Below are 21,172 nucleotides of genomic sequence, written 5' to 3'. Positions count from 1 at the left end.
AAACCAGACGAAGCTGGGTAATTAAACTGATGAAGGCTCATTTGATTTCAGTTCAGCTGCTGAAAATTGACATGCATTTAATCAAAAAGTTCCTCAAGAGCAACACAGAACTACAAAGAATGCTTAAAAGAAGAATAATTTAAACACAACTAAATCTTTTAGGCTAATTGCATTATTCACAGAAAGCACTTGATGCCTCACTATTTTCTTAGCTCAACTTTCCCTCTTTCCTAATCCCCTTGGAGGTATTCCTACAAAGACACCAGCCTATCGACAGAAAGCGAGAATTTCTCAAGTGTCAGTTTTGTGCCATTAATTGCAGGTAAATAATGTCCTAAGATACTTAACACATGTCCAACTTCTTCAGTATATGATTAACCTTGCCTTGTGTACTTCAAAAGAAACTTCTGGGAACTGGTTTCCCACTGCTACAAAGAAGGGAAATTAGAAGAGACAAGCTCTGAAAATCCACGCTGAAGTCACATGACAGTCTGACACTTGGCGACCTGCTTCACATGCCATTTTGGCCTTTCCCTTATTTCAAGAATTATCTGGGTGCGAGAGAGGGTCTACCCAGAAGTTAGCTAGCTTCTTGACGTGTTACACCCAGGACCAATGACAGAACATTGCCATGGTTCTCCATTCATAAGATATTTTAAGACATGAGACTGAGGAGTCTAATTATAATCTCTCACTTTTCATGAAGTACATCATACTTTAAAAAATGCTCCTACATACGTGATGATATTTTACCTTTCTACCAACCGTGAAACAAGCACATTACTGGCAAAATACCAGCTCAGGTTTTCCTCAATGACTATTTTATAGCTTACCTCAACGCAGAGATGATTTTCGTTATTGCACTGTGTACTATATCCTTAGGTGAGACGTCGAGAGGGCCCACGGCCACCTCTAGCAGCTGTTGAATCATTCTTAGAGGCTGACCGTCTAAACACATGGCCACGGCTTGATCCTGAACTTTCCCTTTTTCTGACCGAGACAGATCATAGAGGTAACTATATTTCTGCAGCGTTTCCTGCAAACACACGGAATTCAACATGTAAATATCAACAAGGAATTATATGTCTACATGGACCGAGTGAAATATACTCAGAAGCTCTCAAACCAAATACACTATGACCACAAACACCAATGGAGGAACACGTAGGGGTTGTTAAGAGCTTGGTCTCCAGGGCCGCCCAGGCTTGAATGCAATCCTCGCTTTAATTAGTAAGCCACTGTGACCTCACATTTCCAGTGTCTATAAAACGAGGATGAGGACAATTACTTCTTACGAATAGAGGATGTCAAAAACGTTCAAAAATATAAAAATCAGTCCTTTAGCACAATGTTAGGCACAAAGTAATGCTCATTAAGGGCAAATTTCTCTATTATTATGATTGTGCTCTAACCACGTAACAGCTATAATCTATTAAGCATCAACTGTGTAAACCCAGGTATTATACATATGTCATCTAATTTAATGTTTATCATTATCCCACAAGGAGTTTTTTAATTAGCTCCACTTTACCAAAAGGGAAATAGAAGACCAAAGATGTTAAGTAACGCGTCCAAAGTCACAGAGCCAGCCATGAATGGATTTGGGGATTAGAACCCGAGATTCTACTTTCCCCACTGCACTCCCCCACTCCACACTGCCTGCCCCTCTTTGATAACGCTGTACAAACTAACACGACAACGAGTAACTTAAGGAATAGGACACCAGCTACCATTGTTCAGCATACCAGATATGGCCACTCGACGTTAATAACACTTTCCAGCTTTCACGAGTAATTCTCAGTATAACTGCTTTGTCTTTCAAAACAACCATGCGGAAATCTAAACACTAACTGGACATTTGATGATATTGAAGAATTACTATTATCTTTTTTTACTGGTAATGCTGTAGTGGTTAAGTTTAAACGTATCTTTTAGAAATAGATATGGAAGGATTTGTGGATAAAATGAAAAGATGACTGGATTTTTCTTTAAAATCATCCACAGGAGCCTAGTAAGGGTAGGTAGGGGTAGGTGTGAAATAAGATTGGTCACATTTTGATAATTGTGGAAGCTGGGAGTTGGGCACGTGAGATTTCATTTTACTATTCTCCCCATTGTTTTTTAAACTTTCTATTAAAAAAAAAAAAGTCTGTGAGTTAGGCAGGGCAATTACTAGTATCCCTACTGAGACAAGAGGAAACTGAGGCCCCAATGGCCTGTAATTGAAATTGCACTAAGCTTCCTGAGTATATAAGATGTTCTTTCATGCAGTGCATATAAAGAGGTTAAAATCAAGGCCTGAACTTAAAAGGGACAAATATATGAGGCTGAAGTTACTTCCAGCGTTTGCTCTGAAAGGCGCCTTAACAAAATCATATAATGTTCAATTTAGGAATCAGAAGAGGCTCCTATTATGGACCATCCATGGTCTAACATTTGCAAGTAGCTATTTGGTGCCTTTAAATCTAGATGAAGCAAATGGCTGATTTTGTTAATAACTCCCTTGGCCCCATATACACTACTGTAGCCACTGAAAGACAAGACTTATTCCAAGGGGAGTAATGACAGTTCTCCGGATATGAATATAGAATACTTGATTAGAAAAATGAATACGTATTTTAAAAGTTTTATACCAGTAAGTATAAATCACCTTTACCTGAAGATCCAAATTTTACCCTAGTTCTTATAATTATTGATTATAGAACTCTAAATATCAACAGGATAAAATCAAGATTGGTAAAGCCAATCTGCTCCCTGCAAAGGCTTCTATATTGCTCATATCATTATTTAATATTATTCATTAGATAGCCTAACAGGTGCTGTAAAGTACAGAGTGAAATAAAAGTGCTATCAGACTTCTGAATTCTTCCCATTGTCTTTTGCATATGAGGGGCCTACATTTCTGTGTCTCATACATATTTTGAGGTGTTCCATTTGTTCATTATCTGGACTCCTCTCCACTGACTAATCTTTCTGGTCAGGAATAGTTTTTACAAGCCAAGAATACAATTCAATAGACTTGTAAGGTTTAAGAAAAATAAAAGAGGAGGTTAGTGGCCACTTATAGGTTCATTCACCATAGCATTAAAGGGCAAATGGAATTTTTTTTAAATATACCTAAACACTGTTTTCACCTAGATGAAAATCGTTTACTTATTGATTTGTGAACTTTCAAGTTATGGAAAAGAATGCTAAAATTTCCATGACTGTGGCAATACAGAAGAAAAGCTCCAAAGGCTACAGAGAGTTTCCTCATGCAGTCCCAACACCCTGGTCCCCAAACCTCATCATGGCAGGGGCTCCTGACTCTCATGGGGTGCTTTCTGAGACACCATCAGGGTCTCAACAAGAACCCAACTAGGAACAACTTTATTAGCCAAAAAAGTCATAACAATAATGAAGTTATACTGGAAAATGCAACATAAAAACAGGATGAGTACATATAATTTTTTTTTTAAACTGCTGAAGCAGGCATGGATGGCTATTTCTGAATTTTTCTGAAGATTAGGGGGAAATATATATCATTATCCAATTGCACAGCAAAACATCCACCAGGTAGAAGTAGAGCTTGAGAACCACAGTCTTCATGATTTCTCAGCTTTAGCAACCACTTCCTCACCCCAGGCACCCATCCTGGCCCCCCTTCTCCCACCCCTCTCACCTCCTCGTCCTTCCTCCCCAAGTTATCAATTGTGTTAAGTGGCCTAGAATCCTTTTTAAAGAAGCGAAAACTGAATTGACAAGCAAGAGATAATGAAGAGGTTAAAAGATAAAGATTTAAGACCATTATCTGCAAGATTTGCTTGCAGGGGGGGAAATAAATTAGGAGTTTAAGATTAACATATACACACTACTACGTATAAAACAGATAAATAACAAGGACCTCCTGTATAGCACAGGGAACTATATTCAATGTCCTGTAATAACCTATAATGGAAAAGAATCTGAAAAAGGACACACACACACACACACACACACACACGTGAGTGTGTATATATATATTTATATCTAAATAAAACTGAATCACTTTGCTGTACACCTGAAACTACCCCCACATTGTAAATTAACTATACCTCAATAAAAAAAATGGTTATTGAAAAAAAAAATGTGCAAGATTGAAAACCCTATCAAAACTACAAATACAGCTTCAAAGGAGAAATGAAAGAATACACTGATGTTATCTGAGTGAGCACACAGAAGTCTGCATCTCGTTACCTGCTCACTATTCTTCAGAGAAATGATGAAGCCGTGGTTGAGGGTTTGCAGGTGAGCCAGGGACGTCTCCAGATGATTCAAGGCCTCTGCATAGGTCATCTTAGAATCACTAGCCTCCTGAATGTCTTCTTCTGAATTTCTTTTCCTTGGCTTCTCAATAAAATGTTTGACTGTCTTAATAGCCTTTCCAGTCATTTCTTTACGTACTTCCACAGACAGCTTTAACAAACAAACAAACAAGAAAAAGAGGAACTGAACAAAAGTGAGACAAATCACCCTACATTATTACACACGGCATATTTAAAAGATATTAATGTGGTAGAGAGAACACAAGTAAAATTTTAACACATACAACTTTAGTGAATAGGACTTTTGCTATACTGGTTTTCCTTTCATGAACAAAACAAAAATAGGGCGGTGCCACTTGCACTATTAAATGAGCAAATACGGTCTTTTAAATGCTAATACCCCAAAGCAGGTGGTGCCATGATGAAACTAAAAGTCAAATAGATTACTGGTTACAGTGAAAAAATGAGGAGTCAGTTCTACAACCAGTTCCGATCACTTATCATAAGGAAATAATTCAAAAGAAGAAAACAGTACAGGAATGAAGATTTTAACTGGAATAAGAACATAAAAATAAAACTTCAAAAGCGATCTAATTGTCTGATAATATGAGATATGGTAACTAGCTTATGATAAATTACTAGATAGAACATTATGCAGCCATTAAAATTAGAATTATAAATACAGTATAGCCATTTGGAAAATGGTTATCATAAAGTGTTCAATTTTAGGAATCAGAAATCATGAAACTATTTATACCATGCTTACATTAAAATCTGAACTATACCTGTGCATGTGGCTGAATATACTCGCACACACACACCACACACACACACACGCACGCGCACACACGCACACACACGCACGACCACACACCACACGCACACACCACATACGCACACACCACACGCACACACCACACGCACACACACGCACACACACCATTGGTGACCACTGTGCTAAAGTGTTGGGATCATGAGCATTTCTGTTCTTCTCAACTTTCCAAATTTTCTAGAAAAACGTTGTATTCCCTCATTTACTCACCAACTGCTTACTGAATTCTGATACGTGACGGCCACTGTGATAGGTATGCACGGGTTATATTTTTCTACTATTTAATATGTTAAGTTCGCTTGGCCTCAAGAATGCAAAAGTAAGTTTAAACTTAACTCATGTTGATGGAGGCACCACAGACCTGAGCCATTCTGGGGCCTTTTTAGGCCCTGCTGACTTGTGCTGCTCTGGACCCTGGAATTCAGTCTCTTGTCAACGACTCAAGCACAGCTGTACTAGAGCCTTAAAAGGACTCTGTGTTGAGTTAAAAACAACAACAACAACAGATAAAGAGTCCTAGGACAAAATGCTATCTTTCCTATTACTTCTTAAAATCAGTCACAGTCCGACTCTGGGTATTCTGAAAAGTAGGCACAGGCGTCCATACACAGCACCAGTGACCACCCCAGTCAACACATGGCAAGCCTCCCCCACCCTCCATTTCCCATCAGCTCCCCCCAAGTCATTCCACGCAAGATTAACGTTTTATAAGACACGGCATTCTCTTAATCCCATATACATATCGGTAAAAGGATCTTTAGGAAAGCACTGCTTTCACTGAATTGTAAGTAAGTATTTGTTTTGCAAACGCAGCTTCCAAACAAGTTCTGTGGCCCCCACTCCTTGCCTGATGGCTGCCTCCCAGCACCCATGACATGAAACAAAATCAGAAGCTACCACTGACTGGCAAGTATTAGTTACATTACTATCTCTTCCCCTAAATAAACTGCAAACTCCTTTCTGCGACCGAGAAATACAAGATACCAGAACTTGTGTTTAGTTCAACAGAGCTCCCTACGCCCCCATTATGTGGATGGAAAGACCGAGCCCCGGGGAGGCTGGGTGGTATGTTTGGCTTCATTATGAGAGTAAGGAGAGTAAAAGTCGGGATTCAGATCGCGTGGTTACCAAGCCAGGGCTCCCCTTCACTGCGCGTCACACAGATGCCACGCGGTCACGTCTGCCTCGTCACAGGCTCTGACGGAGCGTGAATAAGATCAAGGCTTCAAAGCCCTCCTAGGCCCTATATGATCTGCCTTCACCTCACCCCACCTCGCTAAGCCTGTACCCCGCCTCTCTCCCACTCTCGGCCCACTCCTACCACGCTCACCTCCCTGCAGGCCCGCAGCGCCTTTCCACCTGTTGGGGCTTCCGCCTGAAACGTTCCTCTCCCAGGTATCCTCATGGCTCAGTCCTGTGCTTCCCTCAGGACTCGGCACAAACATCGCCTTATCCGAGGCTTCCCTGACTACTGAGTAAGAGCTGCCACATCCTCCATCCTCACTTGGCCTCTTTCTCCTTACCCTGCGTTATTTTTTCTTCACAACTGGCATGCTGTGTTTCTATTGGCTTATGGTCTGACTGTCACTGCTATCTTCCCAGAACTCAGAATGGTGGCTCGTACATAACAAATTTGTTGAATGCATAAAGGAATGAATGGATGAATGACAACATTTCAAAAAGATAGAACAGCAAAAGCAGAGTTGCAGAAGTAGGAAAGCTTACGACAGACATATGTATAACCACTAGTGTAGACAGAGCAGGGGTGGAAAGGGCCAGATAGGAAAATGTTCGGCTTTGCAGGGCACATACAGTCTCTGTTACATATTCTCTTGGTTGGTTGGTTGGCTGGCTAGTTCTTACAGTCCTTTAAGAAGATATAAAAAACAGTCTTAAGGTATCTGAGAAAAAACTGTCATCCTTTCTCAAGCCTGTCTTTGTTTGTCCTTCCAGAATCAGCTCAGGGTTCACTCCTTTGAGATGCCATCCCTAACATCATCTCCTCCTGCTACGTGTTCCTTTTAAAGCTTACCTGTATCAAAGAAAGCATTACACTGTGTTAAAGTCTGCCGGTTACCTGTACATTTCCCCGACTAAACAATGTGATCCTTCAGGGTAGAAACTGTGCTTTTTAAATCTCTGTATCCCTAGCACCTAATACAATGTCTAGCACATTGTAGACAAACAGAAAATAGCTACTAAATTACTAAACAACTCTGCTCAACATACAGGGGAGAAGTGGCATGGACATATATACGCTACCAAATGTAAAATACATAGCTAGTGGGAAGCAGCCGCATAGCACAGGGAGATCAGCTCGGTGTGACCACCTAGAGGGGTGGGAGAGGGAGGGTGGGAGGGAGGGAGACGCAAGAGGGAGGAGATATGGGAACATATGTATATGTATAACTGATTCACTTTGTTGTAAAGCGGAAACTAACACACCATTGTAAAGCAATTATACGCCAATAAAGATGTTTAAAAAAGGGGGGGGGGCAATGAAATAACATGTTCTCAACATGTCCCTAGAAACCTGTGGTCCAGAATGCACCGAAAGGTTCCAATTTATCAGTGACCACAGTGTCCTGTTCTGGTAAGATGGCCCTACAAGACTAAAACTGCAACATTTTAAAGAACTTGACACGAACACCTCAGGACCAGGTGCGTGTGCTATCGGGACAATGCCAGCTGGCAGCGATCAGAAGACATGCAGGAAGTGGCAAAAGGACATTAAACTGTGAGGACTTTGAGTTTATTCGTTCACTGGATAGTGAAGGCGCTCACTGTACACCCTCCTCGGGCTGGGTGCTGGCGACACAGACAAAATCAGACCAGGTCCCTGCCCCTAGTTCTGTTAAACTCTAGCTGGAAGGACAGAGAGATACAAGGCACTATACGGAAGCAGGATCCTTATCCAAGTGCGGGAGGGTAAACGCGACCGGCTGCAGAGAGCCTCCAAGGGGCACTGCGTCCCGACTGGAAGGAAGGAAGGTTTGCTGAGGGAGGCTCTCTCTAAGGAGAGTCGTCAGGAGTGAGGAGGCACGAAGACAGGAAAAGAAGAACTTCAAGAGGCCCCCTGGTTACAGGGGCAAGTGGGGACGCTGCGGGTAAATCAGCACGGCCGGATGCAGCCTGCAAGTAAAGGTCCGTCAGAGCCTGAGGGAGGAAGAAGCGGTGGCCCAACACGAAGGGCCCGTGTGCTGGGCGACAGGACTGCTCTCTATCACCCTCATGCCCGGGAAGCCATGAAAGGAGGGAGCTTATGCAGAAGAGTGACGCGATCAGTGCTATCGTTGTCATGAATGGCTTGATTCAAAATTCACCAAGACAACTTTCCTTGAGTGCAGGTACTTTAAGGCTGATAAATCTCGCAAAGCAAATACTACTTTTTCTTTTAAACATGAATATAGGGCTTCCCTGGTGGCGCAGTGGTTGAGGGTCCGCCTGCCGATGCAGGGGACACGGGTTCGTGCCCCGGTCCGGGAGGATCCCACGTGCCGCGGAGCGGCTGGGCCCATGAGCCGTGGCCGCTGAGCCTGCGTGTCCGGAGCCTGTGCTTCACAACAGGAGAGGCCACAGCAGTGAGAGGCCCGCGTACCGCAAAAAAAAAAAAAAAAAAAAAAAAAAAAGATAGGGCTGATATTTAGGAAATGGCAAATGACTTAAGAAAAGCCAGATGCTACCTACAGAGTCAGCTGGACAAATCAGGGTTTACCTACTGTTCACACTGCTAATAGCAACCAGGTGAAATAATGGGAAAATCAAGAGCAAAATTATTTTACATTTTTTTTTAACATCACAGTTAATTTGAGAGGTTGAAAACATTTTCTTTGACTAATAGAGGACAGATAGATACCTTTCTTCTGGGGTTCTATTTAAAACGTCACCCTACTTTTCTTTCATCTCTCCGTCCTCCTCTTCAAGCACAAACACTCCAACACTTAACCACGTGCTAGGCCTGGTCTGGGCACAGGGGATACAAAGGGAAATTAAAACGCAATCTCTACCTTTGAAGAACACACATCCTAATGGAAAAACCAAACACAAAAGTAAGTATTTATAAAATGTGACAGACGTATGAGCTAACTATTGTGGATGCAAGAAAAAGCATCTGTCTTAGGAAGGCAGGGAAGTCTTTAAAAAGGAGGTGGCACCTACACCGGGACTTGAAGGATGAGCAAGAATCCCTGTGGAAGAAGCGGCTGAGGGGAACTCCAGTAGAGAGTGAAGCGTGGGGACTTTAAAAAGGGAAGGTTCTATGACTGACTCTCAGCCTTCTATTGTACTTCAAAACCCCCGAGGGATACAATATACTCCCACCAAAAGCAGTGGCTCGCCACCTCGAGGAGTCTCATGGGGGCGGAACAGTGGAGGCGAAGCATCAGCTGACAGTATATTGGGGAAAAGAGGAAGCATCACTTCTGAAAAAGATCCAAAGACGCCAGGAATTTGACCCCCTCATAGCACGTCCTCAATCCCATTGTTAAGAAAAGTTAGACACTCTTCTTCCTTCAATCTCACTCCCATGGAAAATCGCAGTTCTAGGGGTAAGGAAGAGCCCTTGGTGTTAAGTGGAAAGTCTGTGTGTGTTCAAGCAGGAGACTGTCCTGCAGAGAGAGGACACAAAGGAGGGCTAGGGTCACCACGGGCGCCACGTTGGGAAACTCACATTTTCCTTCAGGCCAGTGGTCTTTAAACTGGGGTATGTGTGCCCCAGTCACAAAGCCTTTTTGAAGGGTACACAGGTTCAGACGATTTTAAGGGAATCAGTTCCTAAACTTTTACCTTCTCCAAATACTCCTTCCTAAGATTAGCCCCTTGAGAACGTGCTGGAGGTCAGAGTGTCAGGCGTATTCTCTCTTACCACAGGCCTTCCTCTACTTACACAAGAAAGACGTGCCCTGCACCCTTCTTGAATCAGACTCCGATACACTGTCCTGGAGTCTAAAAAGCTCCAGAACACCAAACGAAGGGACAATTCAAGTCCTGATGTGCGACAGGACTTCAACATCTGGATAACGCATTTCTTTTTGCATGTCAGAAGGTTTTCAATTCTTTGCTTTCAAAAAAATTTATGAAGGATCTAATTGAGTTGTCAGTTGATAAATCATTACAAATGAGTTTTAACAATAGACCGCTATGCGATTTTGGGCTGATAACCTTGAGGGCATTCAAGGAATCGAGTGGCACTGCTGTGACAAAACTCCTTGCCCATCCACTGTGAACAAAGTTTCAAAATATTCATGCCTATAAAAATGTAAAGTGGAAAGAAGTGATGTTGAGTGCAATATCAATCTAGCAATAGTAAGAGTCAGCCATGGGCACATAAACTAATTATAAACAATGTTTAAAGCCCTACCCATCTCATTAAGAGGTACATTTTAAATACAACTTTTTTGTAATTAATGCTTATTTATCAAAAGTTAACGTATCTATGTTGTTCTAGTATATACTGCAATAATTGAAACAATAACTCAATACAGAATAACTAAAAAAATAATAATCTTAGAGCCCTACTGAAACCTCACAACGCAGATTGGGACTTGAACTTACGGGCCAGGACTCGAACCCAGCTAAAACCCAGACTGGGACTTGAACCCCCATGTTTGTAACCCTCAAAATTCATACATTGAAATCCTAACCCCAGAGGTGACGGTATGCATGGGTGGGGACTGTGGGAGGTGCGTAAGTCACGAGGGTGGAGACCTTATTAATGAAATTAGTGCCTCGTACAAGAGGTTCCAGAAAGATCCCTATCCCCTTCTGCCACGCGAGGACACAGTGAGAAGGTGCCTACGAAAAGGGCTCTCACCAGACCTCGACCACGCTGGTACCTTTCTCTTGGACTTCCAGCCTCCAGAACTGAAAGCAATAAATTTCTGTTGTTTATAAGCTACCCAGTCTATGGCATTTTGTTATAGAGCTAGAAGAGACTAAGCCATCAAGTGTGTGAGAGGATAACCAGGTTATTTGAAACTCTCTTAGGTCCATGAGTAAAAAGTTAAGTCCACTGCTTTGGAGCACTGTTTCCCTGAAGTGTGATTTTTAGACCACCTATACTGAATTCAACTGAGCGCTACTTTAAAAAAGCAAACTCCTGAACCCTCCTTATACTCCCTGACTCTCTGTGAGGCTGGGGAAGGCACTGGCACTGGTGGAAGGAAACCTGTATTTTGCACAGCTTCTGGTTAATTCCAGGTGGCTGGTGGTGAATGTGGGATGTGGCTGGAGATAGCTCCCAGGACTGGAGGCTGAGGGACAATTAGGTTAGAAGGTCACTGCAAGTGTCTAGACAGGTTAGGGGAGTGATGAAAGAAGGCAGTTTTTACACGGATGCACCTAGAGATTATCATACTAAGTGAAGTAAGTCAGACAAATATCATATGATAGCACTTACATGTGGAGTCTGAAATATGATAGAAATGAACTTATTTACAAAATAGAAACAGAGTCACAGATGTAGAAAACAAACTTATGGTTACCACGGGGGAAAGGTGGGGGGGGGGATAAATTAGGAGGTTGGGATTGACATATACACACTACCCTAAATAAAACAGATAATCAACAAGGACCTACTGTAGAGCACAGGGAACTCTACTCAATACTCTGTAATAACCTATATGGGAAATGAATCTGAAAAAGAAGGGATACACGTACATGCATAACTGAACTACATTGCTGTACACCTGAAACTAACACAACACTGTAAATCAACTATACCCCAATATATAAAAAAAAATTAAATTAAAAAAAAAAAAGAAGGAGGCAGTTTGGGATTTAAATGATAAACAAAGAAGAACCAAAAGACACATATGCTGCCCTGTGCTGGCTGCCCAAGTTACACACGTGCAGCCGGGCGCCTGTCAGTTGACTAAGCAGCTTCTAAACATTTCTGCCCAACACCCACAGTAAGAAACACACTGTATATAAAAACTCAGTATCACAATATATATGCATTGAAATGTACGCATATATTAAAAGCCAACCAAAGTTTCATGAAACAATATAACCCCGACTGGGGTGAGGTACAAGCTGGTATCTGATATTAACCTACCGTCTAGTGTTTTTTCCTGTTTGCTTGGTTTTCATGCTGATCACAACACTCTAATTGCAGGATCCACTAATGGACTGTAACTCACAGTTTGTAAAGCACCTGCAAATCTGCTCCAGTGATGACAGGATGACTTGTAGGGGTCAGCAAAGTTCAAGTCTACCAGCAAGGTATCAAACTATCTAAGTTAGAGGTAATTGACTTCAATAAAAAAGAAATCCCTTTATGTTTTACTGACAACCTAATGTTAATCTCTCTCTCTGCTGACGCTGAATGTTATATATATGCTTTATTTCTCTGTCTACTTTCCTTCCTAGATTATGAGATCCATCAGAGCATTATTCATTTTTATACTCTCAGTGCTTAGTCTAACATTTAAAGTGCTGTTTTAAAATTGTAAATATAGAATACTATGAAATAGTACCTTAAATGTTATCTGACAGAAAGTGAAATTGACAAGTTTTAAAATTTTTGCTTTAATATAGTTAATGAGATACTCGAGCACAAAAATAAGAATGCAGGTTTTGTCACACTGAATTATACACTTAACAACAAAATCAACCTTACAATTTTGCTCCTCTGCTTTACCTATCAATTGCTTATATAATAAAAATGAATGATGCCAGATACAGAGGCCACTTTATCTTTACCTTTTGCCTTGTACAATAATTACAGTAATATTATTATTCTTCAGCAAAGTGTAAATGGCCCTACCTTTTTCACTATTCACTTTCAGCAGTCACATAAGGTAACACATCCCCAAGTTTTTCAACAGCTTGAAGGTCACCTTTACCTTAACGGCGAGGGCCATGAAGAATGTTAGAAATGAGATGGAATGTTCCTGCAGTCAGTAATGAAGGCTACTATCCACTGCGGCTAGGAAAGCATTCATTCACATTTTCCGTTTAAAAACCGTTTCCTATCATATGTATGCATGGGATACACAACACAAATTGTTATTAGTAAGAGCATTTTAAGTAGATCTACTGAATCTATATCGAAGCCGAGTGTAAATATGAAAATTCAGATCTTATTCCAACACTCACGACTATTTAGTATCATTAAAAATCAACCTGAATGGGCTTCCCTGGTGGCGCAGTGGTTGAGAATACCCCTGCTGATGCAGGGGTCACGGGTTCATGCCCCGGTCCGGGAAGATCCCACATGCCGCGGAGCGGCTGGGCCCGTGAGCCATGGCTGCTGAGGCTGTGCGTCCAGAGCCTGTGCTCCGCAACGGGAGAGGCCACAACAGTGAGAGGCCCGCGTACCACAAAAAAAAAAAAAAAAAAAAAAAAAAAAAAAAAAATCAACCTGAACTACTGCCAGATGTTTTGAAATTGGGCTGAAAGGAATTCAAATGTCGTTTTACCTTGTAGGAAAGAGTAAAACAGAAAGAGGACTGAAGAAAAGCAGAAGGGGAGCTGACCAGTACTGAGCACCTACTGACACCAAGATCGTTATACTGGCTATTTCATTTAATCCTCTCAAGAGTTATTCAAGGTACGTGTTCCACATATCGTGCTTGTCTCCCTTACGCCCACGCAGTACCTCGTCTGATAGCAGCTGACCATGCAGCAGGTGTAGGACTGACTCAGGGCTGCTCAGCGTTAGTCCTGATGGAGTCAGACCATTCACGGTGATCTCACGCCTCTCGCCACAGTGGTTAGTTCAGGTACAACGGATTGGAGGTAATCAGTACCTGACATACCAAGAGCCGCAGGAATCCGTTCAGGGGTGATGGAACCGGTAGAAAGCTCTGACTTCCCGTTCGGTGCCTTCACGAAGTTCTCTCACCCTATCTGGCGGATGTGGACTAGGAAGCCATGTCGCCCGTTTCCGCAAACCAGTGCACTGATGCAAAGAGCCTGGAGGGTGGCGCTAATACCACAGACGGCAGAGAAAAGAGAGGGAAAGAAATTGGCTCCTGATGACCACCCACTGCTGAATCGGCCAACCCTGAAGCCAGGCCCACCTCTGGGCCTTTGAGTTACAGGAGCCAGTAAATTTTCTGCTCAGTTAAACTAATTTAATTGGATTTTCGTTTGTGTCTAAAAACATGCTAAAGTTAATCTATATTTATATAGTAGTAACTATGGTTCTCCATTATGTGGAGGAGAAAACTCAGAAGGTAAGAGTAATTTCTCCCAGGTCAAGCCTGATGGGAACTCAGAAGGTCTAACTATAAAAGCTGTCTCTTTATGCATCACCCTGCTGCCATTCAAAGAACTTCACAATGTGTCTAAGATCTACCAAGATTTAATTCAATATGTTGAGAGGCCACAATATTCATGTAGGCAATTTCCCAGATTTTCCTGGGTCGATGTTAATTGAAAATTGTTTTACTCTGTTCTCCTCACGGAAATTTTATCATTTGCTACATGGCATCAGTCCCTCCTAGTCTCCTACACATATGGGTGGCGTGAGAAAGCCCTCATCAGATGGTGTATGCGGGACAAAAAGCTGGTTATACGGGCTTAAGGAACCTTGCTAGGCGGTTCAGTGACCAAAGGGTTAAATAGTATCCTCCAAGGATGTATATAGAAATGCATTATTAAAACAGAGATACAGCACACATGTCTGCGCTACAGTCATGGATCACAAATCGAGTGAGTTTGGTATCAACAATGCCTCTGTGCTCCATCATCATCTCCCCCACACAATACTGCGCTGGCCTTCACACTGGAGCTCCCCTGTGTCCACGCTGGTGTGTCTTCTTTCCTTCCCCCCATCACCACCAGGGTGATCTTTCTAAAGTAAGAATCTGACAGTGTCACTGCCCAGCTTAAAATTTATGTCTAACTGATCCATCCTCAGGATACTCTAAAACCTTTCGCCAGGTATATATAAGAGTTTTCATTCATTACCAGGCCCTTCCTTACCTCTCTAGCCTCATCAAGACACTTCTATTTATATCACCTGTCTTGTAGTCAACTGAAGGTACTAGATCATTCCATGCCTTTTCTAAAACTGCCAAAGCTATCTGGAATGCTCCTCCTCTACTAATCTTTCCCTCTGTGGTACTCATGACAAACACCCTCATTTGTTAAGACTCGGCTCTAGTACCTCTTCTACTACGGGGCCTTTCCTGGCTGGTCCCATCAGCTCAACTATTGACCATTTCTACCTTAATGCTACCACATTACAAGCCACCTATCACATCAATTATAAATCTTTCACTAATTTATTTGTTTACCATCTCCATCTATGAAGCGTTCCCCCTGACTGTCAGGTAGGCAAAAACAACCAGCATCCTGAGATGGCTGCAGTTAGACAGGGATCTTCCTTTGGGTACCAATACTTAAAAAGCTTTTGGCACCAGATGAGAGGAGAGGGCATGGTTGTTCATTATAAATCCCTTTGCTGCACAGGCTAGAGAAAGTATTCATAAGATGGCAGTTAGAAAATAAATCTGCTTGTAAGTTTAAAATGTACTTAAAGGAGAGGAGGGCTCCTAGGATGAACAAAGAACGGTGGAGTAGTGGGAACCCACATCGCTGAAGATATATGGTTAAACAAGCAACAACTCAACTACGAAGTCCGCCAGAGGGAGAAGAGCATTTCAGTAGGGAGGTGATTTGCAGACTCCTTGTCCTTCTCTGCTTTGTTTTTTAATGTTAAAATACGCTTTGGCATTTGCTGCACATTATTCTGAGATTGTTGATTTATTCCTGCGTCTTCCCCCAGACGTCCACCCACTGTGAATTTAGAGTCCACAAGCTTCCCAGGAAGGAGCTGTGTATTCCTTCTTGCGCATTTTTAACGGAGAGACCCGCGAGGGCTGCAGAAACACGCAGCAGCTCAGCGCCCACCGGACTCCTCCTCAGAGCAGAGGCATTATCACTTATGATTGGACTGCGAACATGGTCTTTTGGCCACCTTTCAATTTCTCTTACTAAATTACTACCTCAGTCAATTTGAAATAATCTTCCAAGCACAGAGGATGAGTTTTCAGCTTGCAAGTCAAGCCAATAACCACGATCACCCCAGATGGGCTTTTGCAGCCAAGTTTCTCAGGCAAGGGAGGCAGTGGAAAGCCAGATGTAGGGAGCAGGCCTGTATATGAATCCTGACTTGGTTACTTGCAGCTCACAAGACACTGGAGCGGTTATTTCACTTCCTTGAGCCTTCACTTTCTTGTCTGTTAAAATGGTGGTAAGAGTATTTACTTCACAGAGCTGCAGGACAACTCACGGTACTATCGCAATAAATATCGTCTTCCTCTTCTTGTAGAATCTTGCTGGAAGGCTGGGTGTGAACAGTGAGATGGGTAATCCACACCCGTATTTGGGTGCCGCCTAGGTGCCTGTGACAGACTTTCGGAAGGAAACATTCGTTCCCCTTGCTGTTATGGGGTGATACTGACAAGACACCTAAGGGCTAATTCTTAGGCTTCTTCGACAGGTCACAAGATTCAGAATGCATGCCACACCCACAATCCCCCTTTGAGGAAGCGGTCAGAAGGGGCCTGTTAAAAACAGGTTATCTGCTCGGCAACAAACCTCCCCCGAATCTGACCACAGCTGACAGGTCCGGGGACTCGCCCTGCAGCTGAAGGCAGCCACGGGGAGGCTGGACAATGACCCTCGGGGCGGCCGTCATACGGGGCTGCTCTACAATGGATCATGATACGCAACCAGAAAGGTGCCTCTCGTGGGAAATTCTAAGGTGAGCACGTGTGTGCGTGTGCGCGTGCGCGGGCGTGTGCGTGGGGCGGGCGGGCTCGCGCCTTCGCGTCGTGACCCGGCAGCTGTGTGGGTGTGGGGGGAGCCTTGCTCACTGAGATGGCTTCCTTGCACTCATATTCTCAGTGTGGCCACCTTGTCACTCTTGCCATAATGACCCAGTAGCCGCCGTAACCAGAGTGTGCGGGTTCCCGATGGCCCGGAAGAACCAGACCGTCCCCGGTTGTGAAGCACGGAGCACACCGGTCCGTCTGCCCTAGAAAGCCGTCAGCCTCTGAGCTCGCACCCACTGCCAACACCCCACACGACGCACAGTTCCATTCTGCGCCGTGCGTGCGTCTACAGGTAAGATCTACGGGGCACTGCGGATCTGAAGCTGGTCCCCAGGTCATGCCAGTTTATCCTTTCAAATGCCTTACATATGGAGCCATTTGCAGGCTGCTGCCCCCCAGAAGCACCTCAGTTCCGTCTTTCTAATGACGGTTCCCGAACTGCCCTGCTAGCCTCTAGATATGTGATGCTAGCAGTTTAAGTCAGATTACTTAAAGTATAGTGAATGAGTGAAGTCCAAAATGATTCTGTAAAATAGAGCTACAGCTTTTGTACAAACAGCATGCCTAGAACAAGGTGTCAGAATATGACAGAATGAGGTTCAAATCCTGGCTCCGCCACTTACATATATGCTAGCAGTCTAGGATAAGTCCCTACACTCCCCTGAGCCTAAGCTTTCCACAAAAAAGGGTGGCATTGCTCACCCCACGTGCTTGTTACACAGGGTTTATGAGATGATGCCCGTACAGCGCCTGGCACACACTAACACTCAGATGCTACTTCTCTTGCTCTCCTTAAAGCCCTTCTCCAACCCCTGCTGCCGTGCCCTCTAGGCGCTGGCTTGCCCACATCCCACGTCACACGCAAACTCCACGGACGGCCTTTGGGAATAATGCATGATCCAGCTGGGTCGAACAAACTTTCCAGCTTATCAAAGCTAAGGAGCACGTCCGGAGCCTGTGCTCCGCAACGGGAGAGGCCACAACAGTGTGAGGCCCGCGTACCGCAAAAAAAAAAAAAAAAAAAAAAAAAAACGTCAAGCAACAGCAAAAACTCCTGATCCTACCCCAAAGGCTGCTCCTTCCCAACCTTAGTAAATGGCAAATCCACCTTTCCAGTTGTTCAGACCAACAATCTTGACACCATGCTGAATTATTAGCATTTTCCCACATTCCACATCAATTCCATCAGCAAACCCCTTGGGCTCCGTCTTCCGAATAAATCCACAATTTGACCACTTCTCAGCACTGTCACTGCTACCACCCTCATCTCTGACTTACAAAACTGCGGCTGCCTCCTTAGCTCTGTCTCCGTACTTCTACCATTACCTCCTACAATACTTTCAATACAGCAGCAGGGCGACCCCGTGTCCATGCCAGGTCCGACCACAATTCTCCAGTGGGTCTCATTCAGAGGAGACCCTGCCCATGCTGCCCGGGTCCTATCAGCCCCTCCCACTGTTCCGTCTCCCATTCCACTGCAGTCAGCTGGCCTCCTCGCCGTTCCTCAAACGAGCCCCACAGGCTCCCTATCAGGACTTGCCACTTCCTAGTCCATCTCTCCTGCAATAAGCAACAGCTTGTTGCTGCCTTACTTCCTTAAGCTCTTTGCTCAAGTATTACTTTCTCAACGAGGTCTTCTTCGACCGTCTTACTTTAAATTGCAGCAGTCCTGCTGTCTTGCACTTCTGAGTCCTTCCAGGTTTATTTTCCTCGTGAACTTACTACCATTTCACATGTCTGAACTTAATCATTTTGTTTACTGACCCATTTCCACCTCTCCCTGGTGCAGGTTCCCTAAGGTCAGAAATGTTTGTCTCTGCTGTTTAGTGCTATATACCCAGCGCTGAGAACACCTGTGGATACATAGTAGGCAGTGATGTTGATTTTCCATTCTTGTATAACAAATTATCCAAATTCAAAAGCTTAAAATATTGATTACCTCTCAGTTCCTATGAATCATGAATCTGGTGTGGCTTGGCGAGGTGCCTCTGGATTAAAATCTCTCATGAGGTTATAATCGAACCACTGGCCAGGACTGTGGTTTCATCTGATGACTTGGTTTGGTTGGGTGGCAGGAAGAGACGCGTGTCAATGTTTACTCACATGGTTATTAGCGTCCTTGGTCTCCTGCCATGTGGGGCTCTTCACAGCAGGGCAGCTGGATTCCCCAAGAGTGAATGATCCAAGAAGAAGAGAGAGCATCCAAGAAAGAAGCCACAGTCTTTTTATAACCTAATTTTGTAAATGGTGTCCCAACACTTTCACTGTATGTATTCTGCTGGTTAAAAGTAAATTAACAAGTCCAGCCCACACTCAAGGGGAGGGGATTACACAAGGGATTATAAACACTGGAAGGTAGGGATCATTAAGCGCCATCTTAGAGGCTGTCCTTCCCAGCACTCAATAAATATTTGGTCAATGAATGAACATATTAGCTAAAGATCCACATTTGAAGAGATCCTGTTCCCAACTTCTCTGGGAACGTATGGATTTTTTACTTTTAATAAATGGAAAAAGGGCAAGTAGGACAAATAAAGACCATGTAAAAACTTTAACAGGAGAGCCTTTCTTTTCCTTAGAGTCTTGTAACAGAAGATCATTTTTCATAGGACTGTCTATAATTTGTTTATGAGTAAATTCTGTTACATCATATCACATTTCAAAAACTGTATTCTCTTGGGCTTCCCTGGTGGCGCAGTGGTTGAGAATCCGCCTGCCGATGCAGGGGGTACGGGTTCGTGCCCCGGTCCGGGAAGATCCCACATGCCGCGGAGTGGCTGGGCCCGTGAGCCATGGCCGCTGAGCCTGTGCGTCCGGAGCCTGCGCTCCGCAGCGGGAGAGGCCACAGCGGTGAGAGGCCCGCGTACCACCAAAAAAAAAAAAAAAAAAAAAAAAAAAAAAAAAAAAAAAAAAAAACTGTATTCTCTTATCCTTCAAGTGTTCTGCCTGCTCCCTTTATTGTGTGCCTTTGACAATCACACTGGAAAAACAATTCCTTTTTATTTATTTTATTTTTATTTTTTTAGTATGAACTCAATACATATTTATTGAATATCTGAATAACAGTATGATTTTCAACTCACTTGGAAAATGCCTCTTTTTTTAAAACATCTTACAGCCACTCTGGAGAACAGTATAGAGGTTCCTTAAAAAACTAAAAATAGAACTACCATACGACCCAGCAATCCCACTACCGGGCATACACCCTGAGAAAACCATAGCTCAAAAAGAGTCATGTACCACAATGTTCATTGCAGCACTATTTACAATAGCCAGGACATGGAAGCAACCTAAGTGTCCATCGACAGATGAATGGATAAAGAAGATGTGGCACATATACACAATGGAATATTACTCAGCCATAAAAAGAAACGAAATTGAGTTATTTGTAGTGAGGTGGATGGACCTAGAGTCTGTCATACAGAGTAAAGTAAGTCAGAAAGAGAAAAACAAATACCGTATGCTAACACATATATATGGAATGTAAAAAAAAAAAAAAAATTCCTTGTTTAGATTGGCTCTTCTTTGCTTATCTCCTAAGCTCCTGGCTTTTTGCATTTTTGTCAAGATAGGATATGCTGATCAAACTAAACTCTCACCTTGGAAAATAAAAGAAAATGGTTCTTTAAAAGCAAAGGCATTCAGGAACAGGAATGGAAGGATAATGCTTACAACTATAATAATACACACAGACTAGCTGAAGGTCAGATGAGAGTAGTATATATTGCACATTTAAAAACCTTGAAATAATCACTATTAGGTAGCATTACTAACAAATATATGCCTGGAACATAGAAGGCATTCAATAAATATTTACTGGGCTTCCCTGGTGGCGCAGTGGTTGAGAATCCGCCTGCCGATGCAGGGGATACGGGTTCGTGCCCCGGTCCGGGAAGATCCCACATGCCGCGGAGCGGCTGGGCCCGTGAGCCATGGCCGCTGAGCCTGCGCATCCGGAGCCTGTGCCCCGCAACAGGAGAGGCCACAACAGTGAGAGGCCCGCATACCACAAAAAAAAAAATAAAATAAAATAAATAAATAAATAAATAAATAAATAAATATTTACTGATTATCTCTTGTACACACAGCATTTATTAATATCCTTAATGGTACTTCTTATATTAAATTATAGTTCATTTGATACACATGCATACATTTTTCCCATCAACTGTGAGCATCTCAAGGCCAAGGAGTTTGGCAGTCTTTTATTTGTTTAGAACACATAGGACAATGGCACTGAAAATGTGTTCACATAAACAGTCCCTGAATGT

The 21,172-nt window shown here is 43.1% G+C and overlaps 1 protein-coding gene across 8 annotated transcripts in view; it reads right to left on the bottom strand.

The window, feature by feature from the left end:
* Positions 1-21,172, bottom strand: part of NBAS (NBAS subunit of NRZ tethering complex) — a 333,351-nt gene that overhangs the window by 59,983 nt on the left and 252,196 nt on the right. For all 8 annotated transcript variants that reach the window (XM_067008085.1, XM_067008087.1, XM_059078230.2 and 5 more), the window contains 2 exons: positions 4,216-4,434; positions 834-1,036 (listed from right to left, as the gene is read on the bottom strand). In XM_067008085.1, coding sequence (XP_066864186.1) covers positions 834-1,036; positions 4,216-4,434 — 422 coding nt within the window. The remainder of the gene's footprint in view (positions 1-833; positions 1,037-4,215; positions 4,435-21,172) is intronic.

This window comes from Kogia breviceps, chromosome 11 (genome assembly GCF_026419965.1).
Source record: "Kogia breviceps isolate mKogBre1 chromosome 11, mKogBre1 haplotype 1, whole genome shotgun sequence".
NCBI lineage: Eukaryota > Metazoa > Chordata > Mammalia > Artiodactyla > Physeteridae > Kogia > Kogia breviceps.
The sequence above is the reverse complement of the archived record's forward strand: the minus strand, read 5'-3'. Positions and strand labels throughout refer to the sequence as shown.